The sequence below is a fragment of the Mirounga leonina genome, unplaced genomic scaffold (assembly GCF_011800145.1).
Source record: "Mirounga leonina isolate KUSES-001 unplaced genomic scaffold, KU_Mleo_1.0 Mir_94, whole genome shotgun sequence".
NCBI lineage: Eukaryota > Metazoa > Chordata > Mammalia > Carnivora > Phocidae > Mirounga > Mirounga leonina.
Genome location: NW_023270855.1, coordinates 42600426 through 42622825, shown reverse-complemented (window position 1 = coordinate 42622825; position 22400 = coordinate 42600426). Strand labels below are relative to the sequence as shown.

The following is a 22400-nucleotide window of genomic DNA, read 5'->3' as shown; positions in this document are numbered from 1 at the left end:
TCAGAAAGCTTTATTACCAGTGTGCCCAGCCTCAATAAGCCACCGTACTTCTCACCTCCGCCACATGACAAACTAGGACTGAGGTTACAAAGAGATCTCAGTGCCGCCGCCTTCTTAAGATTTGTGCAGAATCATTCCATGCATGTAAGTGCGCCTCTATCTGAGACGGATTTTCTGAATAGTACACTTTGTCTCCCCTTCATTTCTCTAAGCTCTCTGTGTAGTTCCCGAAGATACAAAGGGAACTAAGCCCGAAGACCAACAAGATCAGTCAATGCAATGCTCCCGGAAACCCTGGGGTCTGCAGGAAATCAGAAGCTGAGTACTAAGCACTTCTGCAAGCCACTGACTCGGAGACCAAAATGGCAGGTCTGCGTGGTGACTTCAGTCACACAGAACAACTTGTCTGTCTACATGCTACTGACACAAGGCAGCCCCTAGCATTAGCACTTGGAGCAAAATAAAACTCTAACGTGTATTTACTGTTACATTAAGAAACAAACCCAAAACGAGTAAGGAAATATTTCTGTATAATTAAACTGCCCCCGCTTCTCCAGTGCTTTTTAGTTTTACATGATAAAGTCTAAAGAGGGGGTGCCTGGGTGGCTGTTGGTTAAGCATCCAACTCTTGATTTTGGCTCAGGTCGTGATCTCGGGGTCATGAGATCAAGTCCCACGTCGGGCTCCGTGCTCAGTGGGGAGTCTGCTTGAGATTCTCTCCTTCTTTCTCTGCCCCTCCTCCAGCTCTCTTGCTCTCTCTCAAATAAATAAAATCTTTTAAAAGTAAATAAAGTCTAAAGAGTTTCCCTGAATTACCTGATTTGGTATCCTCACTAACTTCACTGTCCTGCTCCTTCTCACTATTTTTTTCATTTTCTCCATCTTGTGCTTTATCCCCTTCGTCTGTTTCATTTTCCCCTTTGTTTTCTGCCTAAAAGGGGTACAAAAGAAGAGTGAGCAAAAACAGTCCTTCTACAAGTGACATTACCTTAGAGTAACAAAACCCTCTACTATTTTTGGCAGGAAACGAACTAGGTTCAGAAGGGCCTTGGAGAGAAGAGCTGGAAAAGAAATTAATAAATTCAAAGAAATACCTTTCACTTCCTCAACACCTGAGTGCTCACAGGTCAATACGCCTCCAAAACACACAGTCCCTACCCTCTCTGTGCCCTCTGCTATAAAGCCAGGGTCAGAGTGTCCAAAGGATGTCATGGAAATTCATGTATATTACTTACTGGTTAAACAGAGAAAGGCTTCATAAATAAACAAATGAATTATCGACTACCTGTCCAAAAGGACCAAGAGCATTTAAACTGGACATGATCAACAGAGAAGCAAGATGGAATGCTGCCAAAATAAAAAAGCTGACAAAGCCCTTTAATACAGTCATTTGCTAACGGTTTTTAGGAAGAGTCACAACAGGGCATCAATGATTATGCTCTGGGGACCGAAAACTTCAATTCCTCTGGTCAGAAATTGGTTTCATTTATGGATTTTGAAATCCCTGAGACCTTGGACAAATCATGTAACACTGTCTATAAAATGAAGAGATTATCATTGACTTGATGAGACTGTTTAGGAACCAGATGAACTCATAAATCCGTAAATGTAAAGTACAAAGTATAATATTTAAAACAGTATAAGAACTATGATTTTACCTCATCCTCATCTAATTACAATTTTAAAACACATGGCAATCAAGACCTTAAATCCCAGCTTGTATATGTTCACTCAAATAGTGAATGAATGCTCATCATGTGCTCCTAATCTTATCTTTTCATTGAAGTATAGTTGACACACAAGATTTTATTAGGTTCAGGTGTACAACATAACAATTTGATAATTCTATACATTACACAATCCTATGATAAAGCTAGTTACTGTCACCATACATTATGACAGTATTGACCATATTCCCTATGCTGTCAACCCCGTGACTTATTTATTTTATAATGGGAAATTTGTACCTTAATCCTCCTTCACCTACTCTGCCCATCTCTCTAACTCCCTTCCCCTCTGGCAATCACCAGTTTGTTCTCTGTATTTATGGGTCTATTTCTGTTTTGTTGTGAATGGCAAGATTTCATTCTTTTTTATGGCTGAGTAATAATATTCCTGTGTGTGTGAGATACACACCACTTCTTCTTTAACCATTCATCTATCAATGGACCTTTGTGTTGCTTCCATGTCTTGGCTATTATAAATAATGCAGTGAACACAGGGGTGCACATATCTTTTTGAATTAGTGTTTTCATTTTCTTGGGATAAATACCCAGTAGTGGAATTGCTGGATTATATGGTAGTTCTATTTTTAACTTTCAGAGGAAGCTCCACAGTTTTCCAGAGTGCCTGGACCAATTTACATTCCCATCAACAATACACAAGGGTTCGTTTTCCCCATATCGTTGCCCACACTTGCTGTCTTTTTGATATTAGCCTTTCTCATTGGTGTGAGGGGATATCTCGTTGTGGTTTTGATTTGCGTTTCCCTGATGATGAGTGATACTGAGCATCTTTTCATGTGTCTGCTGGCCATCTGGATATCTTCTTTGAAAAATGTCTAGTCAGGTCCTCTGCCCATTTTTAAATCATGTGCCCCTGATCTCGAAGACGCTGTAAAGTCCTGTTCTGCCTTAGTCACCAGGCATTCGGAGCCTCTTTGAGTTAGAGAGCGGGTCACAGACATGGGGCACTGTGATGGTGCCTTCTGCACACAGGCTTTAGTGTCCCTCCCCCACTGTTGGTCGGATCTTTGATTCCCTGTCCTCCGCTTCAATTCCAATCGTTATAGAGCTACCTGCTCTTTAAAACCGACCTCAAACATCATCTTCTCATTAAGACCTGTCTGATTATTTTCCTGCTGGCAGTTAACTCTCCTACAAAATCCCTTAATATTCTACAATTCTCTTCTGGCACAAGTACAAGACCAAGCCCTTGTAATTCAATATTCATAAAAACCACAATTTTGTATTCATTTTCCCAACTGTGCCTGAAAGGGATATAAAAGAGGAGGCCGGGGAGTGGATAAATCTTCCCAGAATGAATCAGTGAAAAATGTCATATGTTATGCTTTGTGAGAATTACACCTTAAACCAGCAAAGTTCAATGGCTGAAAGAATCATTTATAATCCCCTGAGAGGGATCAAAGATCAAAATAAACCCAAACCGTTACGCTCTGAAAGGCATGCTCTCTCTTTGTCTTTCCTGTGGTAGGAGAATTCAAACAGACAGACTTCACCTTTTCAGGCTGTTGACCATCAGTATCTGTTTCCATTTTTTCCTCTTCAGCCCCTTCTACGAGCAAAAGAATAAGAACAAGTAACACAAATATGGAACAAAGGTAAAAGCTACCATACACCTGTGATGCTTGAAACACAAGTACGCACAATAATATGGATGAGTCTCCCAACTGTAAGGCTGACATAAGAAGTCTAGCATAAAACACAGGCTTTATGACTATATTAATTTCAAAGTTCAAAAATAGATGCAAGTAATCAATGGCGTTAGAAATCAGGACAGCGGTTAACCAGGGAAGGGGTGGGCAGACAGAAAATGATTCGGGGGGAGGGGGGGCCTGAGGTGCTGGTAATGATCTTTTTTTGATCTTGGGGCTGCTTACATGAATGTGTTTCATTTGTGAAAATGCATGGAGCTGCACACTGAGGGTTTTTACTGTTCTGCATATATAAAAATAAAAACCTCAAAAAAATTTTAAGTACAAAAAAGCAAAAAAAGAACCCCAAATAATTTATTACTATTTAACCAATGCTTAATGAGGATGTATTTTGAGTATTTTGCGTTGGGTACTGGAGAAATAATGCTGAGCTAGATATTCACTGAACCTCCAGAACATCCCATTCTGGATGGAGAGGACACAAAAGAACAAGTCCATCACAGATGTGCATGCAGGAGACGCTGTGAGCAGCACAGAGGGCACGACTGTTTCAGTTGGGGAAGAATAAATGGTTACAGCCATGCAGACATGACTGGGGCTGGGGGTGGGTAGTACAAGTATGGAGAAGGACATTTCAAGGGAAGAGACAGAAAGACTCAAGGGTGCGGGGAAAACGTCAGTCCTTTGTGATGACTAGGAAAGGGGAAGGGGGACAGATGGGAAAGATCAGAAGGAGGGACATAATGTTGGTAAGGGCCTCAGGAGGAAGAGCCCTGAATGTGGTACTAAGGGAGTCTTAACTATATATATATATAACTTAACTATATATAAGCTTACCTATATGCTTAACTATATGTAGCTAAGAAGTTAATGAAGATTTCAAAAACAACACAATCAGATAAATATTTTTGGTTTTACAATTTTATATAGAAACAAATATTTTATACATAATGAGGGTTTGCCATGGTTTTAAATAAAAACGTTCAAATATCCTACAGCTTTAATTTGAATATTATCCTCTTTAAATAACAAGACTAACAGCATTTATCCTCAATGAGAATACTTAAAACATATTTAAACATAGTTTAAACTAATCATGTTAAAGTTATTGAATAGAAAAATCCCTCTTGCTCTAATTCTTACAGATGGAAGCAAACCTTGCTTTCAGAATTCTGACTGACCAGGAGCTCCAGGGGGCATGATAGTTTGGGATATCACAAATCTCACATAAGGTAGAAGATTACTACCTTCCAAAAAATGCCAAAAGACTACAGTGCCAGGAGTGGGGCCAGAGTGTGGAAGTAGCGGAGCCAGGCTCTGTATTTGGGATCCTGTACCTGGATGGAATATTTGGAAAGTTGGAGGGGTAGGGTCACACCCAGACATATTTGCTTTGAGCAGCTCAGCATCAGGAAGCTGAGCACTGGACTAGCCAGGTCCAGGGCAGGGAAAGGAAGCCAGGGATTCTACAGAGCCGGCCGGCGGGGGGGGGGGGGGGGGGAGCCAAACGGGATCTCAAGCCAGTGGCAACCCCTGGCTACTAAGAGAAACAAAATCCTCTGCAGACAGTTTTTCCAACCCCAACTGTAGCTGTCCAAGTAATGAGCTCACAAAGAGCAAAACACCAAGAAAGGAAGCCACTAACACTGAGCAGAAACATCAATCAACAGTGTCAGCACTCAAGATTGCCAAGATGAGATCTGCCAGATCCCAAATCTAGCACAGCCATTGATATAACAGATAATTAAAAGAGAGAATAATAAAGATCTCCAATCCACAATATTAGAGATGTGCAGAGATTTTTTTTAAAAACCCAAAGATCAAAAAATTTTCTAGAAATAAAGTCAAGGGAAAGAGATTACACCAGGTAAAAAGAAAAGCACAAATAAAACACCTCTAAAGAAATGATCCATACAGAGACCACGAAAACGGGAAATACAAAAGCATAAAAGATAAGCCAGGCAAAAGCAAATCCAAGGAATGGTGGCGTCTTCATAGTACTATTACTTAATACAGGCATCAAGAATAGAGCATTATGAGAAATGGAGGGTGACAATGTAATGAAGAAAAGATTTAATTCACCAGAAAATTTTAATTTTTCATACTTTTAGGAACCTAATAAAAGAGTGTCAAACTATATAATGCAAAAACTGACAGAATGGCAGGACAGAAATGAAAATGTGCCTCACAGTGGGGATTTGAATATACTTTACTCAATTAAGATCAACAGTGGATGTAAATGCAGCAAGATGGGTTCTATGCCCACCAATCAGATAATATATACGTATTTAATTTCAAGCTTACACATTACGTTAAAAAATACTGGTCACAAATTAAGTCAAAGAGCAAATTTTAACATTTTTCAAAAAGTCAGTGACATACAGCCCAAGGTTTCTCACCATAAGGCAATGAAATTAGAAGTTAGAAGTTTAAAATATATAGATAAATTTCTCTGTGCTTAGAAATGTAATTTTGGGAGTCAGTAAAAATAGCACAAAGAGGGAAATGGAAATGTAAAGCCTTCTTGAACTTACATCAGAAAAGTAAAAAAAGCTTGATGTTTACAAGCTCTATATTCTTGAGAAGAAGCAGAAAAAGAATAACAGAATATAGAAGGTACGGAGAAAAGCGTAACAAGGATAAAAATCAAAGAAATAAAAAGCAAAAATACGACAGAGTTAAAACATACAATAGAGAGACTCAATATACCCCAAACTTGGTTCTTTGAAATAATAAAGTTGATAAATTGATGTGAAAGATCAAGAAAACTGGGGCGCCCAGGTGGCTCAGTCATTAAGCGTCTGCCTTCGGCTCAGGTCATGATCCCAGGGTCCTGGGATCGAGCCCCGCATCGGGCTCCCTGCTCCGCGGGCAGCCTGCTTCTCCCTCTCCCACTCCCCCTGCTTGTGTTCCCTCTCTCGCTGTGTCTCTCTCTGTCAAATAAATAAACAAAATATTAAAAAAAAAAAAAAAAGATCAAGAAAAGACAAAGAAGGCACAAATTAATTATATAAAGACTGGAAGAAAGGTCATAACTATTAATAAGGTCAAAATAGAAATGACAAAGTACTGCCAAAAAACCTTATGCCAGATAGAAAAATTAAATGGACAAATAATTAGAAAATGCATTTTACCAAACAGATTCAAGAAGAAAAAGAAGTCCTGAGTAGGCCCATAACAAAAAAATAAAATAATTAAAAAACTTAAAAAACCAAACCACCACAGGTCCAGGTGTTTTTACTGGGGGAATTCCACAAAACTTCCAAGGAATTGAGGATTACCATCTTACTTAAACCTTTCTAGAGAAAAGAAGAGAGAATACCCCCTAATTCATTCTATGAGGCCAGTATAACCTTGATTTACAAATCAGATGCAGACAAACAGATAAGGGATAGTAGAGCCACGAGGCTAAATCTCACTCATAATCACAAATGAGAATCTCCTAAGCAAAAAAATCTGAAAACAGAATACAGCAGTGTATAAAAAAGGCACCACATTATGACAAATTAATATGACAGTATCAGAAAGATAATTTAACATTTATTAGTCTATAAATTTATAGACTTACTTGATCATACCCATGAACTATCTGTTAAGACTCAGTATCTTTCATGACAAGCTCCTGGAAAACCAAGGATACAAGGGAAGTTCCTGAGCCCCCAGAAGACTGTTATCAATAATCATACAACAAATGTCATCCTTCCTGGAGAGATGCCTACAGTATCTCCTCCAAAATCAAGAGCAGGACATGGGTAACAGTATTACCATGTCCCTTTAATGCTGCCAGAGTGGTTGTACCCCAAAGTAGTCAATTAAGAAAATGAAGCAAGCAGTTTGATTATAGAGAATAAAACTGTATACCTAAAAGAATCTGCCAAAAAGTTACTAGAAATAATCACAGGGCAAGGTGGTTAGTTATAGAATTAACATACAGAAACAACCACTTTTCCCCATGTTAAAAACCAATTCTAGATAAAGACACGTGAAAAAAACAAACCTGAATATTTCCAACACAACACAAAAAGTGCTAATCATAAAGGACTAACTTCACTCTATTATTTTTTAAAATAGATTTTATTTGTTTGCTTGCGAGAGAGAGAACATGAGTGGAGTGAGGAGCAGGGAGAGGGAAAGAATCTCAAGCAGAGGGCGCCTGGGTGGCTCAGTTGGTTAAGCGACTGCCTTCGGCTCAGGTCATGATCCTGGAGTCCCGGGATCGAGTCCCGCATCGGGCTCCCTGCTCGGCAGGGAGTCTGCTTCTCCCTCTGACCCTCCTCCCTCTCGTGCTCTTTGTATCTCATTCTCTCTGTCCCAAATAAATAAATAAAATCTTTAAAAAAAAAAAGAATCTCAAGCAGACTCCACGCTCACCCCAGAGCCTGACGTGGGGCTTGATCCCACAACCCTGAGATCATGACCTGAGCCGAAATCAAGAGAGTCGGTCGCTTAACCGACTGGGCCACCCAGGAGCCCCAACTTCACTCTATTAAAATCAAGGACTTCTTTTCATTAAAAGATGCCCAAAAGAAAGAACAAGTAACCAAACAGGAGAAAACACAGGCAACTAGAGCAGTGTATCAGATTTATAAAGCAAACCATAAGAACTATTAAAAAGTGAGCAAAAGACAAAGTAGTTGTGTTATAGAATGATGTCTGTATGACCAGTAAACAGAAGATACTCAAATGAGTTACAGAGAATTGTAATTTAAAACCACAATGGAGGAGCACCTGGGTGGCTCAGTCCGTTAAGCGTCCGTCTTTGGCTCAGGTCATGATCCCAGGAGTCCTGGGATTGAGCCCCGGGTTGGAGCCCTACATCGGGCTCCCTGCTCCACAGACAGTCTGCTTTTCCCTCACCCTCTGCCACTTCCCCTGCTTATGCGCTCTCTCTCTCAAATAAATAAATAAAATCTTTAAAAAAATAAAATAAAACCACAATGGAATGTCATTTTACACCCACTACATCTGCAGAGCCTAACACTAGGAAGTGTATGATCGAGTGTTATGGTCCAAGTGTCAACTGATACACTCACTATGGGGAAAAAACTAGAACTTCCTAAAACCCTACAACGCACAGGATTAGTCCACAACAAAATAAGAAGTTACACAAGAATGATCAAGCTTCGGGCGCCTGGGTGGCTCAGTTGGTTAAGCAACTGCTTTCGGCTCAGGTCATGATCCTGGAGCCCCGGGGTCGAGTCCCGCATCGGGCTCCCTGCTCAGCGAGGAGCCTGCTTCTCCCTCTGACCCTCCCCCCTCTCATGTACTCCCTCTCATTCTCGCTCTCTCAAATAAATAAATAAATCTTTAAAAAAAAAAAAAAAGAATGATCAAGCTTCAATGTTCAAAATAGTCAATGCTCTAACTTTCCTCTACCAAAAAATTCACCTTATGAAAAAGTAACAACCAATTTAAACGGAGGGCTGAGTGATGCCAGCTCCTGTCTCAATGTGACAACCGGTCCGCTAAGCACACTTGGAGGAGCGCTGCATCTCAGTGAAACCCTGCACAGGGGGCCGGTGAGGTACGTACAAGACTGGACACGCATGTTTGACACGGAACAAAGAGAACAACCCAAACTGCCCATCCAGTAACAGACAAACAGATGATTAAAGTGGGTTACAATCACACAACAGCCTATTTCACAGCAGTGGAAATAAATGAACTGTGCTGACCTGGACAACGTAGCTACATGGATGTGCCCTGAACACCTAAGAGTGAGTAAAACAGTTCAGAAGTCTAAATAAACCATGATTGATAAAGTTTAAAAACAAACAAAATTACACCTAACATATTCAGTACGTCTTTCTTTGTGATAAAAGTCACTTAGAAGAAAAAAAAAAAGTCACTTAGAAAGCAGCAGAATAGTATTTCAAAATTTAGGATTCTCAGTGCTGGCGGTTAGAAAGTGAGAAGATAAAGGAGAAAGAGAGATGAACGTTACTGGTAATGCTCTAATTCTTAGTTCAGATGAAATATGCAGCATGCATTAAGACACATTAAGATAGGGGCATCTGGGTGGCTCAGTTGGTTAAGCCACTGCCTTCGGCTCAGGTCATGATCCCAGGGTCCTGGGATCAAGCCCCGCATTGGGCTCCCTGCTCAGCAGGGAGTTTGCTTCTCCCTCTCCCTCTGCCTGCCGCTCTCTTTGCTTGTGCTCTCTGTGTGTCAAACACATAAATAAAATCTTTAAAAAAAAAAAAAAAAAAAAGACACATTAAGATATAAAAATGAAGAAATCTGAACAAAAACCAAATACAGATGGAGTTTAAAAAAAAAAACCCTAACTTCACAAGTTACTGTTAACTGAATGGGCCTTAGGCCACCTTTGCTGAGTCAGCTTAATTACAGAGTATTATGTGGGAGGAATGCCGTGTTTTTTTTAAAAAGATAATCTGCTTTTAAATGATGACCCACAACCTATAGTTCCACGTTCTAAAGAGATCACACACTCACTCTATTACAAGGCAAGTCACATTTGATATTAACTTTTAATTAGCTATGAGTCCATGATGAATAGTTACATGATATTAATACCTATTCATATGATGATGGTACAGTTAAAGAGGAGAAACCTGTGGCCAGTGCTCAGCCCTTTAATGAGATGTCTATTAAGAGTTAATTAGGAGTTGTGTGTTCCTCAAGATGCCATGTGGAGGAGTATGTAAAGTGGTTTCTATCCTACAAAACATTTTTTCAAGCTGCTTTTAGACATCTTCTTGGAAAAAGAAACACAAAACAACAGCTTCTCTTTGGTCTGAATTCTGGTTGGAAGTGTAAACGCTTAAGAGGCTGCAGCCCTTCCCATATGCCATGTTGTCTTTTTGATGTCATATAAATTAGACGGTTCAGAATCCTTCCCTACAAATGTGTGGTCTGACCCATGTCTGTGGAGATAAATGAAGAAGATACTAGAAGGAACAACAACAACAAAAAAGTTACGCCAAACATACAAAGGAGGAGAAAGTACAAAATCCTTGGACACATAACTGAGCTATGAGAAGAATGCCTGGTCAGCCAGGGGAAAATATCAGCATCATGGCTCACAGTCAGACCTTATCTGGAGAACAGGGCTCTGCAAAGGGCAGAGAGTAGCTATTCTCAGCTTTGCAGGCTGCATGAGTCTTAGCTGCCACGACTCAGTTCTGCCACAGCAGGGTAAGATCAGCCGTTAAAGCAGCCTGGGACTGGAGGAGTGTGGCTGTGTTTCAATTAAACTTTACAGACACTGAAACGTGAATGTCCTATAATTTGTATGTGTCACAACATAGTATTCTTCGTTTGATTTTTTCCAACCATTTAAAAATGTAAAAACTATTCTTATATATTCTGGGCTAAATAAAAGGAGGGGACAACCTGGACTTTGTCTAGGAACCAAAATTTCCTAGCCCCTGCTCTAGAAGAAGTAGATGAGTTCTGGATCCAGACTGTCTAGGTTCAAATCCTGTCCCTGAATTTATCAGCCGAAGTGACCGTGGGCAAGCTACTTAGCTGACAGATGCCTCAGTCTGCTTATCTACAAAAGGAGAATGATAGTACCCTACTTGGTAAGTGCAATGCTAACAATTAAACGAATTATTTCATGCAAAATGCTAATAACTGGCTCGTAGTAAGTGCTCAACAATATTAATGTTATTAGCAAATTCAGTTGACTGGACCCAAGTCCTATCTCTCTACTAACATGAGCTCTTGCCATGGCCGTTGGCATTGCCTCAGTGATACCTACAGAGGGCTCTCATTCTGCCCTGAACTTCCAAAGGTCCTTCCCAATTTGAAAGGCCATCTGTGACTTTTCCTCTCCATGTGACTTTTGACTTTCCTTTAAAAGGCCCATTGTAAATCACCTGCCCTTGTCCCATTCTCTTAAAATGTTACTAATGAGTCAGAGATAGCTGACCGATCTGATTGACTAGGGGTCAGCAACTACAGCCCTGCTGCCTATTTTTGTAAATACAATTTCATTACAACGCAGCCACACTCGTTTGTTTAAAGAGGGTCTATGGTTGCTTTTGCACTACACAAAGGCAGAGCTGAGCAGTTATGACAGAGACTGTCCAGTTTGCAGAAGCCTGAAATTTTTATCATGTGGCTCTTTACAGAAAATGTTTGTTGAACCTTGTGATAGAAAATTCATGCTGTGACAGTCCTGCTTATGAATACAGATACTGCGGAGATCTCTAACTCTTAAGGTTTTAACTTTAATGTTGGGAATTGAGGGACAATGACAAACCGGGGATGTGACCAGAACCCAGGAGAATGGCTACAAAGGTGGTGAGATTCTAGAGTGGCCCCACTGATCCTTGACTCATGGTTTTCATGTCCTTGTACACTCCCCTTCCCCTGAGTGTTAGCAGCATCTGTGACTTGTTTCTAGACAAGAGAATACGGGAAAGGTGATGGGATGTTCATTTATACAAAGCCCTGTCTTCACTACACTCACTCTAGAGACTTTCCTTGCGGGCTTGACGCAGCAAGCTGCCACAGTGGGAAGTGTGGATGGTGAAGAACAGTGGGTGGCCTCTGGTAGTTGAGGGCAGCTTCCAGTTAACAGCCAGCAAGGAGCTGGAGCCTTCAGTTCTACAAATAGAAATAAATTAATTCTGACAACAGGAGTGAACATGGAGGTGGATTCCTCAGTAGATGAGAACACAACCCAGCCACCACCTTGAGGGCAGCCTCGTGATATCCTAATCAGAGGACCCTATTAGGCTACATACAAACTTCTGACTCACAGAAGCAATGAGACAATAAATATATCCAATTTTAAGCCACCAACTTTGTGGTAATTGACTCTGTAGCAACAGATAACTATCTATACACCTACTGGACTTTTGAATGAATCTCAACCAAGGCTGAGAGGCAAATTAGCTGGCATCCACGAGATAACAACATCTTCAGAGACTAGAAACAGGAAATTCATCTGTCTCCCACAGATGCAACACTGATCCCCCAACTGACACCAGGCCTCCACCTCCACATTTGCCCCATGCCCCCAAACCTACTTTAGCTGTGTGTCTCTTTCACTCTTCTTAGAGAGCTGAGCTTCTATCTCCTCCCACCCACCAGGCCAGAACACTGTCCTCCATGGGCACCGCACCTTCCTCCTAGCTTCTGCAACCAAGTGCTTTTCAGTATAGTGATAATAGTGCCAGCAAAACCAGAAGGAGGTGATCTAGACACCATCCCCTAAGAGCTGGAAGAACTGGGAAAGGTAGCTTGGAGGAGAGAACAAAATGCTTGCAAAAATAATAAAGTGGGTTATAAATAAGTAATAATGCTTCCTGGAAAAGAACTATGATATGTGGTGGGAACTCTTCCATTTCCTGCATATCATCTGTAAACTGTCTGCAGGGACTTTCTAAAACAGACTGAATCCTGTTATTTCTCTTTCCTGGCGACTTGTTGGATCTCCACAAGGTAAAAGCCCTTCAGAATCACCGCCCCCCCCCAACACACACATCTATTACAGCTGCACTTGGCCACAGTACCTGCTCCCCACACCTGGTACTATCTCCAGAATATGCCACACATGTTCATCCTTTTTTCCTTATTCTTTAAAAGATTATCTCCTCTGTGAAACCAAGCATAATTGTTTCCTTCACATGTGCCTCTATCTATAACCGTATTTGTCTTTTGTCTTCCTCCCTCCCTTCCTTCTTTTCTGCCCACCTTTCCTACCTACCTCTTATAATGTCTCCCCACCCTAACTGAATATTCCTCAAGGACAAGTGTTTAATTCAGTAATTCACAAAGTGTGGTTCAGGTACCACCCCTACCCTCTGTGGCAGAAACGTCCCCAGGGTCAAAACTATTTTTATTAACAACACAAAGATGTTATTTGCCTTTCCACTCTCCTCTCCCCCAAGTGTGCAGTGTGGCTTTCCAGAGGCTGCAGGACGCATGATGAAGTCAGCTACAGGAACGTGCACCTGTGTATTGTTTTGGTTTAAAAGTTTCTGTTTTAATTTCAGATACAGTAAGTATCAACAGATATAATTCAAATAAATTAAAGCACTTTGGGTTCCTCATTATTTTTAAAGAGCATAAAGAAGTCCTGAGACCAAAAAAGTTGCTAGTCCAATAATTTGTGTCTTTTCAGGAACAGAGAACAGAGTAAGGCCCATGTTAGGAACTCACTTAACACTTTGGGAAATGGACCATATCATTCCCTGTAGTACAGTTCAAGCGTTCTGCAGAGCTGCCAATATACAGTCCCAGCCTGCACCACCCTCTGTGACTCTGCTCCCATCTAGCTGTGCATCTGATCTCTCCATGTCCTTATCTGAACTCTTGGTTGCAGCTAAGCTGGTTTGTGTCCCACCCTCTCTGCACAACCCTCCGTTACCATCTCTGTGCCTCTGTTCACATTGTTCTGCAGAACCAAATACTTGCTCCAATCTGGCTCAGTGACATTCTAAACCTCCTTTTCATCGTTCAGCTCAAATCCTTTCTTTGTGAAATCTTCCTCAGTCTAAACTTACATGACCCTTTGTGCTAACTCTTACAGCACTTCCCATACCCAGTCCTCCTTGAACAATTAACACTATGTATATCTATGCTTCACTATGTCTCCAATCCTTGAACACTGAATTACTAATAGAAGGTATTGCTTTTTTAAAAATATTTATTTATTTATTTGAGAGAGTGTGTGCAAGAGAGATGAGGGCAGACGGAGAGGGAGAAGGACAGAAGCAGACTCCCTGCTGAGCATGGGGCTCCATCTCATGACCCTGGGATCGTGACCTGGGCTGAAATCAAGAGTTGGATGCTTGGGGCGCCTGGGTGGCTAAGTCGTTAAACATCTGCCTTCGGCTCAGGTCATGATCCCAGGGTCCTGGGATTGAGCTCCGCGTCAGGCTCCCTGCTCTGCGGGAAGCCTGCTTCTCCCTCTCCCCCTGCTTGTGTTCCCTCTCTTGCTGTGTCTCTCTGTCAAATAAATAAATAAAATCTTAAAAAAAAAAAAAAAAGAGTTGGATGCTTAACCAAGACTGAGACACCCAGGTGCCCTGAATAGAGGGTATTACTTATGTCTTATACATAGTAGCCCATAGCAAGAGATCTCTATCAAGTAAACAAAAGGCCTAATTTGATAAAGGTCCCCAAAAGGCATTACATAATTATATTATATAATGGAAGCCAATTTCTTCCTAAAAATATGTATCCTACCATTTAATATATATGGGTCATTAGGCAAGTCACTTAAATCCCAGCCAGCATTAGCCAGTCCTCAGAGGTTAAAATGTGCAATCATGAGCTGCTTAGAAAAGTGACTCTATCCTTCTCTGCCTCTTGAAATCTAAGAGCTCTTCAAATAGAATATTGACAAAGAGAAGAGAGAAGCCACTCTATATAAGTCCCATTTTAAATACTGTTCCACTGTTTGCTTAGGTTCACCAGCCTAGCATGTTTTCACACATGGTGTTCTAGAAGTGCCTGATTTTTAAAATGTTATGGAAATCCTCGTGATGAGAAGAATGAAGCTATTATAAGCGATGAACAGTATCTGAGGCAAGAACTGGAACAGTCACTTCTAGGCTTCCTGTTCTTAGAAAGTGACCCTTTCAACATTATTATCAGGATGCTCTTCTTAATCTCCTGAAGGACTAGAGACTAGTTTTTAACCTTCCTGAAAACTAGAAGTGATTAATTTGGCTCTTCTAGACAGAGCTGGGACAAATGGCTCAAGATACACTCTTTGCAGTCCCATATTCCACAGGGTATTAAGGAGCTCAGTGGACAATCCACTCGTTAACATAAAAGAATCTTCTCTGAACATTCTACTTGTGATTCAATAGCCCTAGAGCATGTTACACAGTCAATTGTAAGGAATAAGCTTCGATTAACTTAATCTTTCAAACTTCTCTAAACCAAAATTAAGATACAGACAGTAAATTTACTCAGAGGCAAAAAAATTAAATAAATAAAACTAATACTTGAGATCAGGAAATACAAATGGGGGTTACAATAAATAAGTCTTCGACAAACCCTTGAATATGCACATACGTTCCAATTCCCTGGGGAAGGAAGGGCTGCTGGCCTCCAAAGGGACTAAGATGCACCATACTGTGATAGTTATATAGGAGAATGTCCTTATTCCTGTAAGATGATGCATGCTGAACTGTCTAGGGTGCAAAGACTCATGATGTTTACAACTTACTTTGAAATAGTTCACCAAAATCAAAATAAAAATCATTCATTTAGATTGCCAGATAGATAGATAGATACAGCAAAGTTGAACCTACATCTCACTGTGCTATCCTATTGGTATTTTCACTATGTTTGACTACAAGTGAACAGGTTATCAGAAAGACTGTTTTGTTTAGTCTCCAGGTCAAGTAAAGAAAAATTTAACAAGTGTTTAATAAAAGCTTTTGTGATACAGCAAAAAAAAATTACTTTGATATTCAAATATATTACATAAAGTTCTCTGAAAAATAAATCAATTTAACAACTCCTAGACGGGTGATGTTCTCAACCTAATAGAATGAGTTTTAAAAATATAGGCACTCTTGGGCGCCTGGGTGGCTCAGTTGGTTAAGGGACTGCCTTCGGCTCAGGTCATGATCCTGGAGTCCCGGGATCGAGTCCCGCATCGGGCTCCCTGCTCAGCAGGGGGTCTGCTTCTCCCTCTGCCCCCTTCCCTCTCGTGCTCTCTGTCTCTCATTCTCTCTCTCTCAAATAAATAAATAAAATCTTAAAAAATATATATATATATAGGCACTCCTGACACTCTTTTGGTCAACCCCCCCCCCCCAAAGGCTCCATCTCACCCAGAGTAAAAATTAAACTTTACAATGGCCCATAAGCCTCTCATCATCTCCCATGACCGCCTCTACCATGCAATCCAGCTACTTGTCCATGATCTCCCCTTGCCATTCCTCAACTGTGCCAGGCAGCTCCCGTCTAGGGGCCTGTACAATGGTTGCTCCCAATGCCTACGGCACTCTGATCTTAGATGTCTGATGACTCCTTCCTTTGCCTCATTTACATCTTTGCTCAAATGTCGCTTTCTTGGTAACATATTCCCTGACCTTTGAAAATTGCAATTCCATACACTTCACGCTTATCTTCCTAATCCTGTTTTAATTTTTACCATACCACTTACCAGCCAACATACTCTTTCTACATATTTATATTTAATTTACACAATCTAAGTTTTATGTATCACATATTTCATCTTCCACCTTGAAAATATACTATACAATCTGTGCAGGCAGGGATTTTGGTCTGTTTTGGTCACCAGTACCCTAGCACCTAAGACACAATGAAATGACACGGTAACACATTTACAGTCTTATTTATCCCTAGGAGTTAAAAGAAAAAAGAAAAAAAAAAAAGTCTAGTTTAAGACTGACCTCCCATTCAAGAATGCTTATGTGGTGTAGGCTCGTACACTGAATCACTCTAAATTTTGGCGTGGGTTTCTAAGCCCTTGATCTCGTAGAGATGAATCATCCAGTTGTTCTTCCTGGTAAATTTGCCTGTCTCCTTATGTAGCTCCTATAGATTTTCAAGAGGACCTGGGTCTCTTCCTACTATATATCCCATAGGATATAAGGCAGGACAGTACAATGGAGCTAAGGTCTTAAATGATCCTTGTTCATTGAATGAAAAATACAGACATACCAACACATTTTTACTTCTGGCAGCATGCTACAATAAAAAGAGGTTGAGCTTTAGGACCAGAGATTTAGGTTCAAAATTTAAACCAGATTCTCACAAGCCTATGTAACCCGATAAAACTTAGTTTCCTTGGTTTTGCAAGAAAAACAAAGCCACTTCCTCCAAAGGATTACCCAGGAAAAATACTTCAAAGGACCAGTCAGAAAACCCCTATAGAACGTGTCACAAAGAAATGCTGATTTCCAGCGACTTCTGAAAAATATTTAAAAATTCTTTTCATTTCTTTTCTTAACTTCCCTCACCATCCCTTATAACCAGGCAAATAAAACCTGGTAATATTTTTAGTTAAATGCAAGAGGTCTCAAATATCAGTATTTTTTCTATTCCCAGAATGGTCTCTGGACAAACAGAAACAAAAAACCATACAGATTTAGAGAAGTCAGTACATATTGGTGAACGACTAGAATTAAAGACAAGCCCCTTCTGAGAAGTGAGCACTCATTTCCTCAAGAATTCCTAGAAGTCTCCTAAAATGAAAATAAGAGGTGCTTCAGATTTTACCAAACACTCCCCACATTCTAAAACCCACAATGAAAAGTTAGATAGGTCAATGAGAGAAACCCAAGAGGAGTCCTGTATTTCACAAGGAAACTTATTTTTTCCTGTATTATCATTTTACCATTGTTAATACATATAAGTTAACACGGACAACATAGTAAATTAAGTATCACAATAAAAAGTATGTGAACTTCCCATTCAAGTACAGTATTTTGATAAGGAAAATCCTACATCATTCTATTTCAAATCAGTGGCACTATTTTGCTATATCAAGTGTCAGTTTAAATGTAAAATCGAGGGGCGCCTGGGTGGCTCAGTCGTTAAGCATCTGCCTTTGGGTCAGGTCATGATCCCAGGGTCCTGGGATGGAGCCCCACATCAGGCTCCCTGCTCAGCGGGAAGCCTGCTTCTCCCCCTCCCACTCCCCCTGCTTGTGTTCCCTCTCTCGCTGTCTCTCTCTGTCAAATAAATAAATGAAATCTTAAAACTAACTAACTAAATAAATGTAAAATCAATACCTCCTTCCCTTGAACTCCCTATCTGGAAGGTGGCTCACAAGGAAAGGAGGTACACTGTTGCCTTCACATCACTATTTTGCTGAGCCAATTCCACAGCAAGAACCATTTGCTGTCTCCTAATTTATTCTATCAGTCACAGCCCAACATAAATCCCATTAACTATCACAGGCCAGCATTAAGTTACAATTCTATTTACAACTCATTCCAAAATATTCACATTATACTGGTATTTTCCTTTGCCCTTATTAAATGGTAAAAGGACCCAAATTCTGTTGCTGCAACTACTGAATAACCACTGCACTTCAGAGAGGTTTTCTGATAGGCTATTTCCAGCTACTATGAATGAAGCTTACTTTCCATGCCATTCAAAGATTCATGTCCTGCCGCCTCCTGTGCTTCCTGCAGCAGTCAGATCCAAGCTTTGCACAATGCGGAAACCATACATTCACTACTGAGTCAGAAAAAGGACCCCACACAGACTAAAGTTGCTAGATTTTGTTTTTGTCCTGCTAAATTAGAAATGGCTAAGTTTGCAACCTGTTTCTTAACCCCTGATGCTCTATGGTATCACCTACCAAAATTTTAAAAAACAGATTTACATGTAGAAACTTGCCCCTGATTTTGCCAAGTACAGAAACTTCTTTGAATCAAACTAAGAAGGTGGTGCCAACCCTTTTCAATTCCATGACCACAGGGAACCAAAGACCCTGCAAAATGAACCAAAACCACAAAAAGTAGAGGAAAGTAAGACATTTCCCAGGCATTCAATAGGCCCAGGCTTCCCCTGCCTGAGCTGGGCACTGCCTGGTGGTGCAGAATCAATAAAAAGCAAGACAGATGTGGCTGGGCTTGCTAATTTGGGGATCCATCTAAGACAGAAAAATAAGTGAGTTTTCAAACTAACAAATACTCTGTTAAGAACAGGTCAATAATTTGCTCTGAGGGCTAAAAGTGAGAGGTTTGATTAATCTGTTCCCAGATATATCTGCAAAATGAAACTGCTAGATTGACACTTTTAAGAAACCAGAGGCAACAACAGGGGTAGGACCTGTGCAACCTAATGGGAATCAGAAGGTTTTGTGCTTGAAGAGACTCACTGGTATCTACTCAAACCACCCAGAACAGAGCACCAGGAGGTCAGACAGTATCATCTGTGCAGTACTGCCTGGCAGTTTTACTTTTTACTTCACATGCCCTTTATTCTAGAAGAATAAATGAAAGAGACAAAAATAAAATGACTGCAGTTGAAGCATAGTTAATAAACTGTATACAACTTAGAGATGGAATTAGGCAAGGTGACAGCAAGAAATCTTTAGCTTGAGTTATTCAACAGAAATTATTTCATAATGAAAAGAAAGAATTAATGAACAATGTAAGAAATGTTGGGAATACACTACTGATAATTGTATATAAAATATTTTACCCTGGTGTGAAAATTAGCCTCTTTTAACATATAGCAACACTTGCCATTTGAGAAGCCAGGTATTGTTTATGAAGCTACTCCTAAAATTTTACTCCTCTTCATAATAAATTAAATAAAAATAACCAAAAGTCCTTAACAGCAAAAATGTCATCTGTCCAATATCACAAACTAACATAACTATACAGTACTTTATAGAGAGTACCTAACCATCACTTTCATGCCACACATGACAGAACTCAGAGCTAACGAAGGCAAATAGCTTTTGAAAGTGCTATAGCTATACAGGGCAGACCTGAAGGTACAAACTAAGTCTGCAAAATCCTAAAATCCAACAAAAAAATATGCTGTCTATAAGAGACCTATCTTAGATCCAAAGACACAGATTGAAGAGTAAATTAATGGAAAAAAGATATTCCATGCAAACACAGTAACCAAAAGACAGCTGGAGTGGTATGTTAATATGAGATAGAATAGACTTTTAGGCAAAAAAAGGTTAAAGAGAAAACGGAAGATGTTATATAATGATAAAAAGGCCAATCCGTGAGAGAGACAGAACAATTATAAAGATGTATGCAACTAACAAAATACATGAAGCAAAACCAGACAGAACTGAAGGGAGAAATATAGATAGTTCAACAATAATAGTTGGAAATTTCAAGACGTCACTTTCAGTGAAGAATGACAGACAACTTGAACAACACTATAAACCAGCCAGACCAAACATACACAGACGGTGCCATTCAACAATAGAATACAAAAGGAATACTCGCCAGGCTAATATATTAGACAACAAAACCAGTCTCAATAAATTTTAAAAGATAGAAACCACACAAATTACCTTTTCTGAATACAATGGAATGAAATTAGAAATTGGTAACAGAAGAAAATCTAAAAAAAATCACTAATTGGTATATACTAAACAACACACTCTTAAAACCACCCCATGGGTCAAAGAAGAAACCAAAAGGGAAATTATAAAATACTTTGAGAAGAATGAAAACAAAAATAAAATATGTCTAAACTTAGAGAACACAGTAAAAAGAGTACTGAGAGGGAAATTTATATAGCTATAGAATAAAGAAGAAAGATCTCAAATCAATTTCCCATCCTCCAAAGTAAGGAAATATTAAAATGCGGAGCAAACTTAGGGGCACCTGGATGGCTCAGCTCGTTGAGCATCTGACTCTTGATTTCGGCTCAAGTCATGATCTCTGCTCAGATCGTGATCTCAGGGTCGTGGAATCGAGCCCCACGGTGGACTCCATGCTCAGCAGGCAGTGTGCTTGAGATTCTTTCCCTCTCCTTTCCCTACCTCCCAACCTCCCTCTCTAAAATAAATCTTAAAAAAAAAAAAAAAGGTAAAAAAAGCAAACTTAACCAACAACAAGCAAAAGGAAAGAATAAAGATTACAGTGGAGATAACTTAAAGAGAACAGAAAAACAACAGAATCACTGAAATCCAAAGTTGGTAAAACTGAGAAGTCTTTATCTAGATTGATGAAGGAAAAAAAAAAAAGAGTGGACCAAATTACTAAAATCAGGAATGAAAATGGGGACACTACCAACCTTATAGAAATAAAAAGGAATTTGTAAAAAGACATTATAAACTTTTTAAAAAAAATAACTTTACTGAGATATAATTCGTATACCATACAACCAACCCATTAAAAGAGAACAACTGGATATTCACAGATACATGTAACCATTACCACAGTAAATTTTAAAACCTTTCGATCATCTCAAACAGAAACCCCATACTCTTTCGCTATCATCCCCTTTTGCCTATTCCTCCTAGCCCTAAGCAACCATTTATCTACTTTCTATCTCTATAAATCTGCCTGTTCATGATATTTCATATAATTGGAATTAAATAATATATTGTCTCTTCTGTTTTGTTCTCCCCACCTACCATGTTTTCAAGGATGATCCATGAGGTCCCATATGTCAGTACTTCATTCCATTTTATGATTGAATAATATTCTCATTGTAATACCACATTGTTTATCCATTCAGCAGCTGATAGACATTTGAGTTGTTTCCACTTTTCGTTGTTATGATTTGTGTGTCTTTGTGTGTGTGGCGCCAACAAATGAGACAATGTACATGAAATGGACAAATTTCTAGAAAGATATGCACACTACCAAAACTGACTCAAAGAGAAATAGAAAACATAAATAGACTTGGAACAACTAAACAGATTAAATCAGTTCTTAAAAAAACATTAAAAATCAGGACTTGATGGCTTCCTATGTGAATTCCAGCAAACATTTATAGAAGAATGAGCATAGGGCAACCCTCTCAGGTCCCCTCCCTCCTCGGGAGCTTTGTACTATCACTTTGCTATCACTCAATAAACCTTGCTTTGCTGCCCACCACTCTGTCTGGTCCACCTCTCCATTCTTCAAAGCCCCATGACCAAGAATCGCAGGCACCGACAGAGAAAAAAATCCAGTAAACCCATGCTTTAATAAAACCATCATTTGCATGGAAGGAAGGAAGGAAGAATAAGCATCAATAATTTTCAAACTCTTCAAAAAAATAAAGAACAATTCCTAACTCATTCTTAGAGGTCAGTTAAACAGATAAAGTTATCACAAAAAATGAAAAGTACTAAACAAATGTCCCTTATGAATACAGGTGCAAAAATCCTCAACAAAATACTAGAAGCAAACTAAATCCAAGAGAGTATTATGTGGAATATTCCCATAATCAATCAAGTGGGATTTATCCCAGAACTGCAAAAGTGGTTCAACAGGCGAGAATCAATTAATACAACATATTTAAAGAAAAAAGTAAAAACACTACATGGTCATCTCAATTGATATAGAAAAAGCAGCTGGCAAACTGCAACACCTTTTCAGGATAAAAACATTCAACAAATTAT

General features: G+C 39.6%; 1 protein-coding gene across 1 annotated transcript in view; it reads right to left on the bottom strand.

The window, feature by feature from the left end:
• Nucleotides 1-22400, bottom strand: part of SMARCC1 (SWI/SNF related, matrix associated, actin dependent regulator of chromatin subfamily c member 1) — a 178117-nt gene that overhangs the window by 43942 nt on the left and 111775 nt on the right. The window contains exons 22-23 of the mRNA XM_034997255.1: nt 3239-3294; nt 817-931 (exon numbers count right to left, since the gene is read on the bottom strand). Of these exons, the coding sequence (XP_034853146.1) occupies nt 817-931; nt 3239-3294 (171 nt within the window). The remainder of the gene's footprint in view (nt 1-816; nt 932-3238; nt 3295-22400) is intronic.